Genomic DNA, 18,821 nt, shown 5'->3' on the forward strand with positions numbered 1-18,821 from the left:
CTCTAAAACTGAGGGATGCAATGCAGTGTACTTCTCGGAATCAGCAGAAGGTCACTATGAGACGTCATTAGCAAATGAAACTGGTCCTGATCCAACTTCAATAAAAATTGTCGAGTGTCCCGAACCGGAGTACTTTCCTGCAAGAGCAGAAGAAGACATAGAATCAGGAAACGAAGCTCCAGTCGAGCAAACTTTGTCGCAATGCGACAATTGTGCTGCGATTCTTGAGAAACTTAACCATGTAAAAGATAATTTGAAATATCTTTCACTTTTGTCTGCGATTGATGTAAAGTTGGACAGACTATTGGAAGAGCAGGAAAATCCAAAAGGGGGTATAAAGAGAAAGAATACACCAAAAATAGATATTTTTCCAATTGGAGATGAATCAGTTCTGGAGGATTTTGAGGCGCACCTTGCAAATAAGGCTTACAGGGAGCAATTTGTTCATCAGATGTCATCCTTTGGAGGTACATCAGGCAATCGTGATGGTAATAAAATTGCATTCCGACTAATTGATGAAATTTTTACAAGGGATTTATTAACTAACTACTCAGGGACAGGTGGAAATTCTGGCTTCTCTTCAATCATGTACAATATTGGCCAAAAATCTACTTTGGAGCTACGGTATATTTGTACACCGTCCACGTGAATTTTGAGGGAAATCTGTGTGTCTTCCCTGATGTCACAGAATTGCTTCTTCAAGTTTATCGCCAGTCCATTGTACCAAAATTCACCATCAGATCCCATAGAAGTGATGTTTACGTGTTGTGGAGATTTCAGCAGAGTTCTACTGTTTTTTGGAAGATACTCCAAGCATTTATGAGTCCTCAACAAATTTAAAAGATGATCGACTGAAGCACGAGTCTCATTGTGCTCAATTGCCCAATCAGTTAGTCCCTTTTTAAAACAGGATTCCTCGTCTTCCGGTGATACTTTACGAACTTCATCAATCTGATTCACTTCTGAGGAACTACAGTGGTCTGAAATGGGTTGAAGTAGCAGTGAAATTCTTTCGTTCGTATATTGCTTCGACTAATTGAAGAAGATATTGCGCAAATTTCCTCTTTAGAGATGCATCCAGAAATCTCAGTGTGATTTTCAGAAAGTTTCTTTAACTTTCTATAATATGTTGAAGAGTATTTGAACGGTCTTTTACTCATTTTCAGAAGATTTTCTTTGTGTTTTGCCACGAAATGTCAATTTCACTGTTTGTACACTAAAATTACTCAAAATAACCGTTGTGTGACACCGACGTAGTCGGAGTCACATTACTCGTATTAAAGTTTCTGTGTTGACGACATTCTAACGCGTTAAATAACAGTAAGGCAAAGGACGTTCATTTTGAGTACTTTCGATTACTTTTTAATGAGTAATATTTTTCATATATATCGGACGAAAATATTACGCACATTTAGTGACTCCAGTTCCAAGTACTTTTTTGACCACTTATTGTTCTCCAGAAGCGCGTCACAATTGAGTCAGAGTAATCTTTTGCCCATTGGGTCAATCAATTGAGTTTGTAATAAATTAATGCAAAGAATTTAAATTGATCGACCGTTGAAACGCGTTATTGATAGGAGCTACTCTCCTCGCACCTGATTAGACAAAATATTTTTCTCCCCTAAAAAAATTATTTATAGTCTGTAAAAACTAATAATGTAACTGTAGAAACTAATTTCAAAGTATGAACATTTTATCTCAAGTTTTTCTAATACATTGACTGAATGGGTTAACTTTACTTCATTTCATATCAAGCTTAATTTATTTACCACAGTTCTATTCTCAATCTCAATATATTGAGAAAAATAAATAATAAAACCATGAATAAAAAATTTAAAATAATAATTGCATCTTTGAAAAGGATGTGTCATTATAAATGCAAAGGTGCGAAATATGGAACATGTTCACTAACCTCACTTTTGAGTGCGCGGGAAGATGAATGACCGCCATCAAGATTCTCACCACAGAGGATATTGGAAGCACTTTTTTCTCTTCTGTTTTCGCGAAATTAAACACCACACTTCACTTAATCTCAATTGTTAATCTTTTCACTAGGTTCTCATCTATAGTTTTCACAAATTTTCACTTTGGAAACTTGAGTATTTCTGCTGTTTTCTTCACAAAAACTGGAGCATTTTCTCCAGTTGATTTGGAGCCAAACAAATTCACCACTAAAATGGCCAACTGAGAAAATCCTCCTAGATGGCAGTAGTTTCCACGTGACTTGACATTGACTAAAAAAATTATTTACTATTTTCCTCACATTTCATCACATTTTCTGGGCAGTTTATTGAGCAGGGAAGTGGCTGGAGTGCCTCAGTGGCTAGTTGAGTGTCTGATCTGGCAGTTGTGCTGCAAATTGCACAATGTCCGCGGGTATTTTGTACAAATTCGCTTGGTTCCTCTTGCACCTCATCTTCGCAGCGGCGGAAGCTGTGATTTTCTACCGGAATTACTTGTTGCGGAAGCTCAAGGAGTTCTCTTCGGTGTCCTACTTGGAGAAACATGGGAAGAGCCCTGGAGAATACATCAAGCTCCACAGGGAACATCTGGATAAAATGCCTCAGCATTTGGCTGTGATTCTTGGATTTGAGGAGCCAAACTTCCTGACTCTGTCCAATCTCATCTACTGGGCAATGGCCAGTGATATCAGCTACATCAGCATCTACGATCATCAAGGTAAGCTTTAGGATTTCTAGGGATAAGTTGGAAACAGAGAAAACTGGGAATTCCTTCATGAAATCCAAGTTTTTTTTTGTGCTTGGAAAGGCTTTCCGGAAAGGCGTTTTTGAGACTTTACATCAATAAAAAGCCCAAAATTGCCTTCTTAATTGCAAGCACATAGTTTTATCTGCTTAATTATCATGTTAATGTGAATATTTTTAAATAAAAACTCCGTTTAATTCGTTATAACGCTAATCCCAAGTAATTTGCGGAAAAAATGGCTTTAATTACCCAAATTGTCACTAAAATTGCAATTAAAAAATAAATTAATCCATTAAATCCGCCTTGACACTCCCTGACAAAAAAATCTTGCCTCGAAAAGTGAGATACTTTCCATTCAAAACGACTTTCATGCCTTTTGAAGACATTCTCCAGTCTCGCCTGGAAGACTTCCGGGAATTTGTTCGGGGCAGCAAAGTAACTCCCGGTCACGTGGCATTTGTGTCAGGAAGGCAAGGAATGGACGGGAATGGGTTCAAGAGTCAGATAAAGGTACAAATCCTGTCGAAATCCGACGGGAAGCCAGCCATTGGGAACCTCTGCAGGACTCTGAGCCAGGAAGTGCAGCGAGGGGATCTTCAGCCAGATCAAATTGATGTGGACTACATCAACAAGAGACTCAGTGATCTGACAGGGAGGATTCCCGATCCAGATGTAGCTATTTATACGGGAAACTTTTGCTGCACTTATGGCTTCCTGCCCTGGCAATCCAGGCTGACTGAATTCATTCCCATGGGAAGTCAGCAGGACTTCAGTCTGGACAACTATTTGAGTGTCCTGTATCAGTTTGCGAAGAAAGAGCAGAGATTCGGGAAATAGAGAATCATCCTACGACCTTCCATGGGATCAATTTGCTTTTCCACAGGATATTTCTCCTATTTTCTCAATTATTGTAAATAAATAAATAAATTTATAGATATTAGAGGTGAACAGGACTTGGTTTTTACTGATTCTTCCACTGGGATTGGGATGCTGGAGGGATTTCACATGTGAGAAAATTTCATTAAGGTAAGAGCATATGCTGCATGCAGCTTTTGCATCATATCAGATTCTTCGAGATCAAAGAAAAAGATAAAGGTAAGCCTAGATCAGCTCAATGCAGGTAAGATTGTTATTGTAACCCACATTGAATCAGAAATCCTGATGATTGACTATTACAGTTCCCGCTCTCTAATCCGGATCGCCGTAATCCGGACGAGTTATCGACGGTTACATTAAAAATCATTTTGAGGTTATGCATGCACGAGTATTCAGCAATGAAAATGAATTACCCTGTGATGTTTTTTTTAATAAATAAAGTATAATAGAATAGAATTCTCTAATTAGGTCTTTTTAAACTTCTTTAAAACTTTTATTCTAATTCTAGAAAAAAAAACCTTGTATTACATTTTCGAGCCGTTGAACAAATTCGAAAAATTCATCCGGATTACGAAGCGGGCACTATATTTTTCATTTCTAGCGGCAAATATTCTTGCACACTTACAATATTTTAATATTATCTGTGTTTTGCGAATAAATACAGTAGACTCTCTCTCAATCGGGAATATGGGGCGAAATGTCATCCGGTTTAGCGATAGAATTGAGCGTCCAAGCCTTTGTAAATTCCACAAAAATCGCTCAATTATAAAGAATCACGATAAAATAGGAAGAACTGCAGAGAATTTGAGCGAATTAGCTTCATAATTAAGCGTGAAAATTGTCAACAAAATTTGACGCCCGATTGAGTCAGAGTCTACTGTACTGCCACACGAATTAAAAATCTGAGCTGAACTGAAAAATACGGAATTAGACAGAACAGACTTTTATTTTCGGACACTCCCACTTCCAAACACTTCATTCTCAGAGCTATACACCACTTCCGACCGTAATAAATTCCCCTTGAATATAACCTTAAATTGTGAAATGCAATGCGCCTAGGGTAATGCCAGCTTCAGACTGGAGGTTTAGCCAAGTTCCCGAAGGTCTCAAAAAACTAAATAACAAGCAATTTTATTGATTTTTCAAAATCTATTTGATTATTTGCCCTTAATATCCAATTCTAACCAACAATTTCCTAAAAAATCGTGCCTGATAAGGAATTAGAGGAGTTAAGCCAGATATCTATAAGCTCTATAAGCCTTAGGTCTGAAGCCCGTATAAGATAGGATAATTTGGAATCATGTCTATTTTTGAATTTTGTGATTTTCTCACTGTTTCAGATACTCAAAGAGAAAAAGAAAACCACGAAGACAAAGACTTCACAATCGAGAGTACTTCTTCGGTGCTGTTTCTTCTTGCCATCTAAAACTGTTAGGAAATCTCAAAGTTCCAAATTAGACAGATTTCAAATTACCAAATTCCAAATCTTACAGGAAGACTTTTCCAAAAATTGAGGTTATATTTGACCTAACCTCGGAGAACATTTCTAAATTAAATAAATCATGCAATTTTTCTAATTATTCATAAATGTATTCTTTATTTTGATTTTAGAACGATTCAAAAATCAGCTTCAATCTAAAACTCATGGATAGCAGATTAAGACAACCTACAACACAAAAAATATCTTTATAGGGTTAACCTTGACATAAACGAAACTTTGAGAAATAACTAGTTGCTTTACTGATCCTTAGTACTTTCTGATCCTTTACGCTTTAGATAAAACGAAAGTGCATTGATATTGATAAGTTTTAACTAAAAATGACTCCATTTAGTTATGTGGTTCTGAATTAGGTTATTCTACCTTAATTCTTATAATGATTTGTTTTGTAAGGTTATATTGGATGTAATGTTCAAAGTGTTCAAAAACTACAGTGCCTGCTTCGTTATCCGAATGATTGAGAAAAAAATGACAGATCGTCTCCTGAAAGTGCAAGTGTTCTAACTTACAATAGTATAGGTACTGACGTGAGAAATGGTAATGAAAATAGGAAGACGAACACTTCCTCCGGTTGCGTCAGGGTTGTTTATCTTCTCAGGACAAGAAAAACAAAGATCTACGTGTTTTTCTTGTCCTGAGAAGATAAACAACCCTGACGCAACCGGAGGAAGTGTTCGTCTTCCTATTTTCATTACTAACTTACAATAAGTTAATTCACGAGAAAAGCAATTCAATAATTTGTGCTCTTGATCCACATTTTTGACACCTTAAAATCGTTCTTTTTTGGTTTTATATATATATATATATATATATATATATATATATATATATATATATATATATATATTTTTATTTCGAAAATTACATTTGAATTCATATCATACAGAAACATATTTAGAGATGGAATATAATAAATTCCTTACAGCTAGTGAGGCTTAATTGACAGTATCCTAGCGGATAGTGAATACGATTTGGGCACTAGAAGCGTTTTCTTTAAATACATACATGTAGCATAGCCAAAAAATTTAAAAATAAGTAGAAGAAAAAGTTTGTCAAACAAAAAACTTCAAAAACGTTATTAATGGCTTTTAATGCCATTTTAATATTTTAATTCTTTTAAGGACCATTTGTTCAACGGTAATCTATAAAGAATTTTTTTCTGAATAAGTATCTAAAGTTATTTTTCCCTAATGTTTACGTAATCGCAAAGTAGAAGGTAGCAGGAATCTAAGATATTTTTGCGAATCTCCAACTCCTCTTTTTATTTTTATTTTTTTTTTCTATATAATATCCAATTTTTTAAAGGAATAGCATTTTGTGAAAAGAATCGTAATACTAATACACAATATTTCTCATTAGCAAAAATTATCATTCGTTGATTTTGTCAGAACAAAGATAACCTTAAATTCTTGGGCTATTTTTGTCTCTATCGTCCATAGATGTAAAAAAAAAATCCATCGAATCCTATTAGTAATTTAACTGCATTGTAGGTTCAAGGCTTGTCATAAGCGTTGAAGATAATTAAAATATGCGTTTTTCCAACCAAAGTAATTAAAATTGAATAATTAGGACCGAGAATATAAATTTGTGTGTTATAGAAAAACAAAAACTCTTTAAATAAATATAGAAAAAATTTAGAGTGGTAGCAATGAGTAGATTTCAGATTTGAGATCCTTAAAAGATATTCTAACTAATATTATCACTTTTTATATTATAAATATTATAATATCATAACTTTTGTCAAATACAGTGACAAAATTTAGTGAAATAATGCACATAGAACAATTTCATTTAATCATATTAGAAAAACAAATGGTTTTCAGGGAAAATTTTATGCATTTTTCGATAGTATTGGGTTAATATAGTACCACTATGGCAATAACTCAAAATCGACCAAAATTTTAGTTAAAACACTTGTATTTTGAGGAGACGATCTGTATACATAACCTCAAAATTATTTCAAATGTAACCATCGATAACAGGTTCGGATTACTCCGAGTCGGATTAAAGAGCGGGTACTGTAAATCTGAAGCCTGATTCTATTATTTCATAAACAAAATCATTATTTTAAAATTTAGGGTTATGTATGACTTAACCTGCTTTACTTAACCTTGTCACTTACTTAGAGGTAGTACTGCTGAGACGGATCTACATCCCTGTGAGGAAAAGAGTTGGTGAAATGTATCGCATCTGGACGAATTACGAGCTGAAAGTCTTATATGAGAAGTTAAACATTATAGTCATCATCAGAGCACGGCAAATCAATTGGCTGGAACACATCTACCGAAAGTCAGCCGAAAGAATGTTCGAAAAACTACTAAATCCACTGCAGCGAAAGAGTTAAGGGTTCGAAAGGCTGTCGGTCTCTGCCGAGCGGACCGCGACGCAGTTCATTTCCCGCTATATCTCTGTCCAGGTCCAGGTACCTACCTGTGTCCAGGTAATGTAAGTATGACTTAACCTCAAAAATGAAAATTGTGTCAAAAGAAATGTTTAACCCCGGGTCAAAGTAAAATTTTCATAATACAAGCACAGTGGGCGAAAGTCAAAGCTTGACGCTCAATTCAAACTCTCAGCGAGTAGAGCCCTCTACCGATCTACCAATCGGTTTGGAAACTACTTTTTGGTTAGGTTTTTCTGTACTTCTAAGCCCAGAAAATTTCCAGATCTAGAAAACCTGCCAAAAACTGTTTTTTGAGTCAATAACTTTACATTAGATCCGATTTTCTTTCCTATCTGAGAAATTAGTTAGCAAAGTAAGGTTATGCTGAACATAACCTTAAAAACCAAAATACATGAAAAATGTTTAAAATTGACAAATATTACATTGACATAGAAGAAATCAGGAAATATTTCTTATTCTCTGCCGATCCATCGATCCTCAGAGGTTATATTATTTTAGCATAACCTTACATTCCTAACCTTGCTAACTAACTTTTAAGATCCCGGCGGGACCAAACTACGTATAAATTGTGTATATACGTTGTACGAATACTCAGTATCATCATGTACGCCCATACTTTTTACTCAGTACTATTTGCACCAAATGAGACCCGAAGTGTGCTTTTGTGTGAGTGTGTCCGTGTGAAGTATTATCTCTTACAGAGTAAATACGTAGTACTACATACATCGTAAATATAATAAAAACCCCGTATGACAGAAAATGCTGTTGGCAGGCGTGTTGTCAGCTACTTTGACAACGGGAAATATTTTCCATTGGAATATTCTGTTAATAAATTATGTGTTACAATTATTAGTAATATCAGTGATTATAATAGTATAATAATTATGCGACGCTGTGTTATCTATAGAAAATAGTGAAGTGATAATAATAAAGGAGTTGCAAACCTAAAATACGCGTGTTTTTATTCCATTCTGTGAGTGTTTTTGGGAAATATTTTTTTACGCGATACTTTGTGATTCTAAATTGTTCAATCGTTGTCTCTGGTTAAATAAAATATATTAAAATCATTGTGACTTCTATAATTTCGTCAATATTTGGAAATAAAAACGGCAGGTGCATGTGACAAGTTTGTTTGGTAGCCATTTATTCTTGTGGGCGCGCATATGTTATTTTCTAGATACAAGTACGTAGTTTATACAGAATTTTCGTAAAACTATGTACTCTCAGTACAGAAATACGTAGTTTATACTGTGTATATGAGTGAACTTGTATTTTTGAGTGACAAGTACTCATCAAATATTTTATACATGTGTAAACTGTATCTTTTCTCCACGAATAAGTCGTAAATACATTGTATGACATGTGAACTGTGTATTTTGGTCCCGCCGGGATAGGAAAGAAAATCGAATCTAAAGTAAAGTTATTGGCTCAATTGGGAAATTTGCAGACTGATCGGTCTTGGAAGAATCAGAAGAATAAACTCAATCGGGCCACAGCAACTGACCTAAATTTTAGAAGAAAAATGGTTTACAACAGCCAGTCTGTGGATGTCTGTCAGAATTCCTAAGACTATTCCGATGAATTCTCCATGGAAAATCCTTTTTCCTCGGAAATAATCCTTGAAATCGCTTTTTTCGCTTTAGAAATGAAAAATTCAGTTTTAAACATTACTCAATATTCTTTATTTGGAAAGAGAGAAAAGATGCTGATGAATAGATGCTATTTTTTCATTATTTGTTACTTTCTATCAAATATTTTTTTTTCTTTTGCAATTTTTACCTACATTTTTGGGAAGCTGTGGGAGATTAATTGTGAGATTTGGATAAAAATGGATGTGAAAAATGTCTAGAAAAAAAAAGCTCAAAAAATCGCCTTCTCAACCGGAAGACTCTCTCTTTCGCGACTAAAAAGGTGACTCCGATCGTTGGGGGAGAATTTAAAATGGGCGGGGGGAAGATCATGACTCAAAAATACCACCTGCTTGTGCCTCCTGTCCAGCCACTCAATGGCGACTGTGCCTGGAGGAGGAGGATCTTCTCTCGCGAGATCTCGATCTTGTGCGTCTACTTCGTGAGTGTCTGCTGTGTCGATCACTTGATCGTGATCTTCCACGATGCTTCCTCTTCCGGCTAGAGTTATTGGAGGACGTTGAAGACACTTCATCATCATCATCGCTTGAACTCATGCTCCTCCTCCGGGATCTTGAGGACGAAGAACCCTTGGAAGTGGAGGATGATCCCTTTGAACCCGAAGCTGTTACTGTTATAGCTCTTGAGCCACTAGACTCCGCCATATTTCCCGCAATACTCGTGACCAAATCTGCCCGAAAGGCTCCCAGGATTGACACATGGGTCAAATGGGTGCCACGGACAGTGTCACGCGGGTCACTGAACCTCGATTGTTTCTTAGGGCGAGAGCTTCGACCTGGATTTGGGGAGAAAAATGGGTCCATTTCAGCCTGTCTGCGGATATCTGTTGGAAATCCGCGGAATCTTCCCGGGAATCTTCCATGGAAAAGTCCATTTCTCCTCGGAAAAATCCCCTGGAAATCACTAATTTTTTCGCCTCAGACTAAGGAATAAACATTTTCTGCAAAAATTTCATCCCTTTTGTCCCCCCCGTGGACCATCTTCCCAAACATCAAAGAGGAAATTTGACAACAACGCGTTTTCTCTGATCTCAAGTGAGCCAATTTGGAGGGAGAGAAAAAAATATAGATCGTACATCACGCGAAAATGAAGCTAGAAATCAACTTACCACTTCTTGAACTATTTCTATCAAGTTGTTCAGTCTCACCATCTCTATTCCTCTCAACACTCCCATTATTCTTCGACAACACTTCACTTGATGCCTTTCGGCGTTCTCTCTCCTCATTTTCCTGCCTCTTCCGTTCCTCCCGTTCCTCCTCTTCGGCCAATTGCTGCTCAATCTCACGGGATGTCTTCTTGAAGGCATTCACTTGCCGCTTGATTCTTTCCTGAAAGTTTCGCTTGTTTCTTTAGCCCAGAATTCACTCAAAAATCAAAACTCATCATCTTTACCTGAAGTTCTGCATCAGAATCTGCAGAATCCCTCTCGTCGCTGTCGTCATTCTTTCCGGATGCCTGAGAATTTTCCTCTTCTTCAGTCTCACTGTCACCCTCGCTGTCACTATTTCCGTAGATCGACAGACCCAGTTTTCCCGGAATATTGCTTGTTGTAAGGATAGAGCTCTGCACCACGATTGGTTTGGGTTCTAATTTCAAGAAGAATTTACCCAAAATAGATTTTAATTGCGAGCCTTCAAAACTCAAAAAAGTAGGCGTGGCTTAAGTAATAATCATCTAAATCAGACTCTGATAAGCATTATAAAAATATTACAACAAGTCAAATAACTAACTGTGTTATCACACTTGCACATTAAAATTTTAATATGATTTACATTAATTTTCGCTGGTGAGAGTCCAAATGTGTAATTTGTGTGTTTGAATCATTTTATATTCAAAATTTGATCTATTTGTTGATAAAAAGGTAGACTTGGCCCGAAAAATTTGATATAAATTGATTTATAGCATTAATCTGAAAAATTAATGCGATTTTCTCTTTAATTTTTTAATGTGAAAAATATTTATGCTTTAGGTAAATTTAAACTTATTTTTGCAGGCCAAGTCCACTTCTTTATCAATAAATAGAAAAACCCCAAATATTAAGTGGCTCAAAGACACAAATAACATATTTGGACGCTCACAAGCGACAATTAATGTGAATCACATTAAAATTTTAATGTGCAAGTGTGATAACGCCGTAAAGTCAGTATAAATTTTACTGGGGATAATTTTGTAGAAGTGGGCGTGGCTTAATTGTCAACTAAAATAGACATTAATAACCCTACTAAAAATAAAAGGAAAATAACCATTGCACTTCAAGTCTCCAAAAATACATATTCACTCATTTCCGGTGGAAAAATTTTTAAAATTAGTTGCCGGAGTTTCCGAAGGGCGTGGCTTAATTATTTCTCATCTGAATCGGACTTTGATTGGCCTTGGAAAAAATACTACAATAAAAAAAAATAACTAATGCCTTTGAAACGATTTCTTTAAATATTTCTGTTATAATTTTTTACTGGAGGGGGATAATTTTATAGAAGTGGGTGTGGCTCCCGAAGGGCGTGGCTTAAATAATTGTTATCTGAATGGGACTGTAATAAGCCTACTAAAAAAAGGTATACGAACATTGCTTTTGAAGTCCCTAAAAGGATTTCTTCACTAGTTTTCGGTGGAAAAAAAAACACAATAGTTGACGAAACTCCCGAAGGGCGTGGCTTGATCAATTATCATCTAGATCAGACTTTGATCAGCCTTGATAAGATATTACAATATGAAAAATAACTAATGCCCTTGTAGCCTACAAAAAGATTTCTTCAAATATTTATGTCACCAATTTTTAGCAGAGTAATTTTCCAGACGTGGGCATGACCTCCGAAGGGCGTGGCTTAACTAATTGACATTTCAATAGGACTGTAATAAGCCTACTAAAAATATAAGAAAAATAAACCACATCTTTCGAAGTCTTTTAAAGATTTCTTCACTATTTTTTTGAGACGAATAATTTTACAATAAAATATGAGGCGTCAGCAGGGCGTGGCTTAAATAATTATCATCTAAATTAGACTTTGATCAGCCCTAACAAACATTAATCGTTTATGAAAGTGACCAATGCATTTGAAGTCATAATAAAATTATTACAGAAGTAGGTGTAGTTTCTTAAAGGCGTGGCTTAACTGTAATAAGTCTACTAAAAATATAAGGAAAACAAACAATGCTTTTGAAGTCTCCAAAAAGATTTCTTCACTAATTTTCGTTGGACAAAGATTACAAAAATTGACGGTACTTCCGGAGGGCGTGGTTTAACTACTTCTCATCCGAATCGAATTTTGATCACCCTATAGAATCACCATAGTAGAATAATTAGAATGACTAAAGTCTCTGAAATCAGTACATATTTTCACTGGAAATAATCTTGCAGAAGTGGGCGTGGCTTAATTGATTGTCATTTAAATGGGACTTTAATAAGTCTACAAAAGATATATGAAAAATGATTATTGCTATTAAAGTTTACAAAAAAAAATTTCTTTACCAACTTTGGCTGGAACTAAATTTACAGAAAAAGATCCACGTCTCAAGAAATCTCTGTAACCAATTTTTGCAGGGGGGATAATTTTACAGAAGTGGGCATGGCACAAATAATTGTATCTGTCCAAGATTTCTCATTAGAATTTTTTTGACAATTAAAACGATTGTCGCGTTGAAAGTCTCAAAATACATTTACAGAAAATATCAAATATTCAATAATTGATTTGGATAATTCGTGCAGGTTGGCGTGGTCTATTCTCATTGAATCCCACTTGGACTGAGCCTACAATTGAATTTGTGATAATGGTCTATTTTTAAAGAGCAATAGTATGCTCAATGCATCAATGCATCAAACGACAATCTCTTGAATAACTTAGGGGCGTGGCCTATTTTTTCATGAAGTTACTCTCCGTGCGATTCCACAAATTACAGAATTACAAAGGTATTTAGTTCGGGATGTATTCAACAGACCCAATTTTTTAATCAGATAGAGTTAATCGTAGCACTGCAAAGGGGCGTGGCGTGGCCTGAATTCTTCTAGACGAAAATGCGATCGATATCACAATTTTGTGTTTTTTTCTTTAACTTTTTCGATGGTATTCAATTTATAATGCTGGATCCTATTATATTTAAATGAGTGACGTTTGTAATTAGACTTTGAAGATTTTGTAATAACAGAATAAGAGCTGTCATTCTTTTATTATAAAAGTCTCCCAAAATCTTTTAAGGGAAACACTTCAGAAGCGAGTTTTTTTTTAAGAAACCAAGACTTTTTTAATAACAAAATAACAGCTGTCATTCTGTTATTAAAAAAGTCTCCATAATCTTTTAAGGGAAACACATCAGAGGGGACTTTTTGTAACAGAATAACTGTTATTCTGTTATTATAAAAGTCTCCAAAATCTTTTAAGGGAAACACCTCAATTTTTATCTATTAAAAACTTACTTTTCTTCTGAGCCCTTGCAATTGTTTCTGTTGCTATTTCCTGAATCTCTTCATTAGTCACCTCTAGGAGAATTTCCGTGAGTGTTCTCCTGACATCCAGCATCTAAAGATCAAGAATTAATAATTATTCCTTTCAAAAACGTTCAATTAACTCACCAGTTCTTCAAGAGTCTTTTTGATAACTTCAGCCTTTGCTTCTGGTGACTTCCTTCTCGCTGAATCTCCCTTCAGTTTCCTGTGTCCCTCCGAAAAGACCTCATCAGCCTCGGAATCCGAGTCAGATTCCTGCAAAATGAACCCAAAAAGTATCTTGAAGGATATTCATAATTTTCGCCAAGAAGAAATCCACTCACAAACTTGCTTTTCTCAGGAAGCTTGGCACCATCATCATCCTCATCCTTCTTCATACTTTCCAGCTCCTTGAGAGCTTCCTCCTCAACTTGTCGGCGCTTTTCTAACTCTTCCCGACGCTGCTGCTCTTCACGTTCCTTTTCCGCTTGACGCTGTTTCTCGCGCTCCATCTTCTCCAGGCCCTCCCTGGGATTTTTGTGTGTTGGGATTTTGTTTTTTTGTTTTTTTATTCACAAGGACAAAAGGGAAGACACACAAATTCCAGGAAGTGACATGGATACAAATTACCCAACAAGAACAACGCGCAATACATTTTCCGGATGGACGCAAGATAACGAAGTAGAAGAAGAAGAGGACGCGAGAGGGAGACAAAATGAGAGAAATTTCGAATTATTCCACTTTGATCATCAGCCTTAGTATCACGTGATTCCCATGAAAATGGGTTATTACCGAATCCATGCTGGTAAATTTTTTCGTTTGGCCGCATCAATCGTCGTGGTGGTGTCTGCTTGAACAAAATTCACATCTGACTTTGATGCACTGGTACTTACTTGACTGTCAACCTTCCCGGCCACCACATTCCCAACCGGTGTCACAATGGCAGCCGGGAAGCGTGCACGGGGCCAGGCGGAGGCACTGTGAACTGCCGGAGCCATCAGTTGCTGTCCAATTGCCGGCGGTGGACTCCTGAAGTCAGCTGGTACAATCCCACGGAGGATTCCAGGGCCAGGAGGTGCTACCAAGCCAGGACTCATCCAATTGTTCCAACCAGGACCTTCAGACCAACCGAAAAAAATTGGGTTGCTACAACCTCCTTACAGACCATTTTACTTTGACTTTTGAAATTCACACTCAAAAAGTTCAAGATCAAATCTCGGGTCTAGCTTACTCCAAAATTTTTTTTTCTTTAAATTTTCTAAAGGGATTTCCTTATTTCAGTGTTCAGTTTTCTTTTTCCTTATTAATTATTCATTTCGAGGGGTAAGTCATTGTAGCAATGCAAACCTCTTGGATAATTCTGGAATCACGTAAAAGCATCTGAGGAGCATATTTTCTTACAATATTTACTAAACTCTTCTAAAAAGATAAAATCAAAACTTTAGAAACGTGAAAGCACATCAAAGACACATAGACTTTTTTTTCTAGAAACACATCGATGGAACACAGTTACGTTTCTAGCAAAGAGAAAAGCAAAAGAAACACGCGAAAGTTTATGTAGAAACAGAAGGAAAAAGAAAACGCATCAGAAACCACGACGGAAAATTTTTTAAAAACACGAAAAGTTTCTAGGAACGCAGAAACGCATTTAAGATATACGGAAAGGCTTTCAGAAACGCTATTTTTTCTTCAGGAAACAAACGAATATTTCTAGACTGGAAATGTAAAAAGTCGAAAAAACACAAAAGGGTGTAAAAATACAAAAACGCATTCAGTGAACACCGAAAGGCTTTCAGGAATGCAAAACTTATTTTAGAAACAAAGGAGGTTTTCTAGAAATGCAAAAAAAAAAAACGTGAAACACCGAAAAGCTCTCAGAAACGTAGAAACGCGTTCAATAAACACCAAAAGGCTTTCAGGAACGCGAAACTTATTCAAGAAACAAAGGAATGTTTCTACAAATCTAAAAAATAGAAGAAACATAAAAGCGTTTCTAGAAATACAGAAAAGGCTTTCAATAAACACCGAAAGGCTTTCAGGAACGCAGAAACTTTTTCAAGAAATAAATAAACATTTCAAGAAAAATTAAAAAAAATCGTCTAAAAAACATGAATTTCTTTCTGGAAACGTCAAAAAGTATTCAAGAAACACAGTAACGTTTCTAGAATTAGTTAAAAGCAAAATGAATATGAAAATGTTTCCAGAAACTCGTACAATAAACTGAAGCGTTTCTTGAATCGCGAAATAGCAGCCAAAAAAATACGGGAACGTTTCTCTAAACACGAAAGTCTTTTCTAGAAACACGGAATCAGATCAAAGACGTACAGGAACGTTTCTAGAAACGCCAGAACACATCCAAAGATCACAGAAACATACCAAAATTGCAGAGAATAGCAATTTGCATCACGTTAGACATAAGCGGTAAAAACTAAAAAAAAGGTTTCTAGGAACAAAAATGTCATGTCAATTTTTTTTGTCTTATGGTTAGCCCCTCGTTTATTTGAATAAATAAGTCGCCCTTAAAAATTATTCTTTTCTTTCATAAATTGTCTTGAACATTTATTCTGATTATTTAAGCAGCACGTAGCGCCGCAGGTGAAAAACTTTCGAAGTATTGCCAGGTAAACACTATATTAGTTGCATTTTTTTATGAATATAAAATTTTACTTTCAAGATTTCGGTGAAAATGTGTTATAAAGTGCCTAAAATTAATGAAAAAAGTTAAAAAAAAATATAAGTTGTAAAATTAGAATTGATTCCTGGGAAGATTTGATCTTGAGTTTTAGAGATGCGGCTCTTCTATTTACGAGTATTCTATATTTTCTTTGGCAAATCGTTATTTCAACTTTTTAATTTATTATTTAAATGCTTGCAAATCAAGGCATATAGCATGATTGCAAACAGAAACGACCGCTTCTCGACATCTTATAAGATCAAATCTTCTTTAAGTTCAATTCTAACATTGACGTTTATTTCTTTTAAACTTTTTTTTCGATATTTTTAACAATTTAAAATATTTTAATTTTATTATTACACGTTTTCACCGAAACCCTAAATAAAATTTTTTGCTCATTAAAAAAAGTATAATAACAACTAAAGTAATTTAGTTGCGCCTATTTTTATTTATTTATTGTTTTGTTTTAACATGATTAAAACATTTGTTAATGTAGATATGTTGTTTGTTCATGAATAAAACATTGGATTTTAATTAAAAAATAAAACAAATATTAAAAAAAAGCATATTATATTATGCCGAAGCCAAGACTTGATCCCTCGATTTCTAAACCAGAAGATATCAATTAATTTTTTTGATTCAAAAGCATTCAATCTTCTATTTAGTTATTTTTCAAATTGTTTCTATAACATTCACATTACCTTATTGTGAAAAAGTTTTGCAAAAAATCTTCCGTATCAAAAAAATTTTCTATTTAGTATTAATTCATAAAAAAATCGAAAAATAAAAATTGCTCATCATTAATTTGTTCTGAATTTTGCAGCCTTTTTATAGAGTGATATTGTAAATTTTTTTGGGTTTTTCCTGTTTCAAAATGAGTTATCCCAAATTATTTTTAATTATTTTTTTTTTACTTAGTAGCAAATGAAGGCTTATAGTATGATCGAAAACAGCAAGAACCGAATCCAAAAAAACTCGAGATCAAATTTTCTCTAATTCTAATTTTAATTTCACAATTTTTTGTTTATTTTTTTCTTTAATTTTTGTTTTTATGGTTTTTACACAAAAAAGGCTTTTTTTGTTTAAAAAAAACACCTCCTTAAAAAATTGTAAAACAATTAATCGGAATTTTTTTTTTAACAATACCGAGAAAAAAAACGAGGGTGAAATTAACTTTTTTCCTCATAACTTTAACACTTTTTAAGTGTAAAAATATATCAACATTTTTTAATGTTAATTTTATACATTTTTGAGGGTAAAATTAACATGAAAAAGTGTAACTTTAACACCTAATACACCTAAAAAGCATAATATTTACACCGATTTTGGATCAATACTGCAGGGTAAAATTAACATTTCCGGAATGTTATTTTAACTTTTTCGGATTTCTCTCAGTTAAGGATGTAAATTAAAAATAAATAAAAAAAAGTAAATATAATAATCATTGTGTGCCAATGTCAAGAATTGATTCATGGCTTTGTAAAGCGGAAGATACCAATTCGAGTTTAAGTCCAGAAGCATTGGATATTTATTATTAAAATTGTTACTTATGCCATTTACTTTATTAAGAAAATCTTTTATCTAAATTTCTCGATGTTAAAAAAAATATTTTTTTTAAATAAATAAATAAATAAATAAATTATTTTAAAAATTAAAGAAATAAATAGAAACTTCGATATTCTCTTAAGAACTTGAAGTAAAAGAAGTAGTAAAAATAAATTTTGCTTTTCATTACGATTATTCTTTCTTTAATTAGCTTCCTTACTAAAAGTTTGACTACGCCCCTGACCATTTTGAAGTATTCCAAAGGTACTTACGCCACTGATTCTGAGCTCTGAATGAATTCCATCCAGGTGCCCATTGATTGCTAGATGCAGGTGCAAAAGCCGTCTCCTCCTCCTTGTCCACGACCTCCATGGGAGCCTCTCCCTGCTCCTCAAAATCGCTCCTGGTCAGTGGCGGCGGCGGAGGAGCTGGAGGAACATCTTCCGGTGGACAGGTCTCCTTCATCTGGATCCATTGCTGTGCCAGAGCAGCCCAATCCACCATATCATTCGAGACATTCTGGTAGGCTTGGGGATTGAGGGACCATGTTGTGCTCTGATAATTCTTCTCCCGGGCAACTCCCGGCGTCTTGCCTTTATCAATCGGAAACATCTTCAGATGGCTGTTTTTGCATTCCCTACAGCTCTATCAACATCCACACTGCTGCAACCTTGGGTCTCTATGCCTTCTGACCCTTGGGATTCCCAAGAAAAGCCTGAAAACTTTCAGGTCTGTCCGGGAGACTCCTGTCAATGACCCAGAAAATTCTCTTTCCTTTTTTCCTGGTTTTACCGCAGACTACTACAAAATTTCACACTAAATCACTGCATAAGATCATACTCTATCGATTTCACTTATTTTTCACTTTTCCCAGGAGGAAATTGTGGAGAAAATCACGAATTTCTTGGAGTGTTGTTCTACCATTGCCAAAATAAAATGAAAAATGTCACTAATGATTCGGGACACCGTCGCATGTGGCGCTAGTGGCGAAATCGCGCCAAATTTTATGGCATGCAGAAGCATGGTTCTTTGGGGAAAAGGCAGGAAAATTC

General features: G+C 35.1%; 2 protein-coding genes across 2 annotated transcripts; one reads left to right on the forward strand and one right to left on the reverse strand.

Moving 5' to 3' along the window:
• Positions 1 to 2,201: 2,201 nt before the first annotated feature.
• On the forward strand, positions 2,202 to 3,654 carry LOC129806235 (dehydrodolichyl diphosphate synthase complex subunit Nus1). Its single transcript, XM_055854670.1, has 2 exons — positions 2,202 to 2,679; positions 3,089 to 3,654. Exons 1-2 carry the CDS (start codon positions 2,367 to 2,369, stop codon positions 3,541 to 3,543), a joined length of 768 nt encoding a protein of 255 aa, XP_055710645.1. The 5' UTR covers positions 2,202 to 2,366; the 3' UTR covers positions 3,544 to 3,654.
• A 5,488-nt stretch (positions 3,655 to 9,142) lies between these two features.
• On the reverse strand, positions 9,143 to 18,733 carry LOC129806237 (arginine/serine-rich protein PNISR). The gene is made up of 8 exons (XM_055854672.1): positions 18,042 to 18,733; positions 14,343 to 14,667; positions 13,895 to 14,078; positions 13,698 to 13,826; positions 13,542 to 13,644; positions 10,526 to 10,719; positions 10,242 to 10,461; positions 9,143 to 9,908 (listed from the first exon to the last, which is right to left on the reverse strand). The coding sequence occupies exons 1-8, from the start codon at positions 18,379 to 18,381 to the stop codon at positions 9,487 to 9,489; spliced, it is 1,917 nt and encodes a 638-aa protein (XP_055710647.1). The 5' UTR covers positions 18,382 to 18,733; the 3' UTR covers positions 9,143 to 9,486.
• Positions 18,734 to 18,821: the final 88 nt, after the last annotated feature.

This window comes from Phlebotomus papatasi, chromosome 3 (assembly GCF_024763615.1).
Source record: "Phlebotomus papatasi isolate M1 chromosome 3, Ppap_2.1, whole genome shotgun sequence".
Classification (NCBI taxonomy): Eukaryota; Metazoa; Arthropoda; class Insecta; order Diptera; family Psychodidae; genus Phlebotomus; species Phlebotomus papatasi.

Bases quoted from the DNA above. Each gene is read 5' to 3' on its own strand.
- LOC129806235 (XM_055854670.1), top strand. From the start codon at position 2,367: ATGTCCGCGGGTATTTTGTACAAATTCGCTTGGTTCCTCTTGCACCTC. The intron at 2,680-3,088 runs GTAAGCTTTAGG...TGCCTTTTGAAG, and splicing joins CAGCATCTACGATCATCAAG to ACATTCTCCAGTCTCGCCTG.
- LOC129806237 (XM_055854672.1), bottom strand. From the start codon at position 18,381: ATGTTTCCGATTGATAAAGGCAAGACGCCGGGAGTTGCCCGGGAGAAG. The intron at 14,668-18,041 runs GTAAGTACCTTT...GTTGGTCTGAAG, and splicing joins CAGAGCTCAGAATCAGTGGC to GTCCTGGTTGGAACAATTGG. The intron at 10,720-13,541 runs GTAAGTTTTTAA...TCTTGAAATTAG, and splicing joins TGCAAGGGCTCAGAAGAAAA to AACCCAAACCAATCGTGGTG.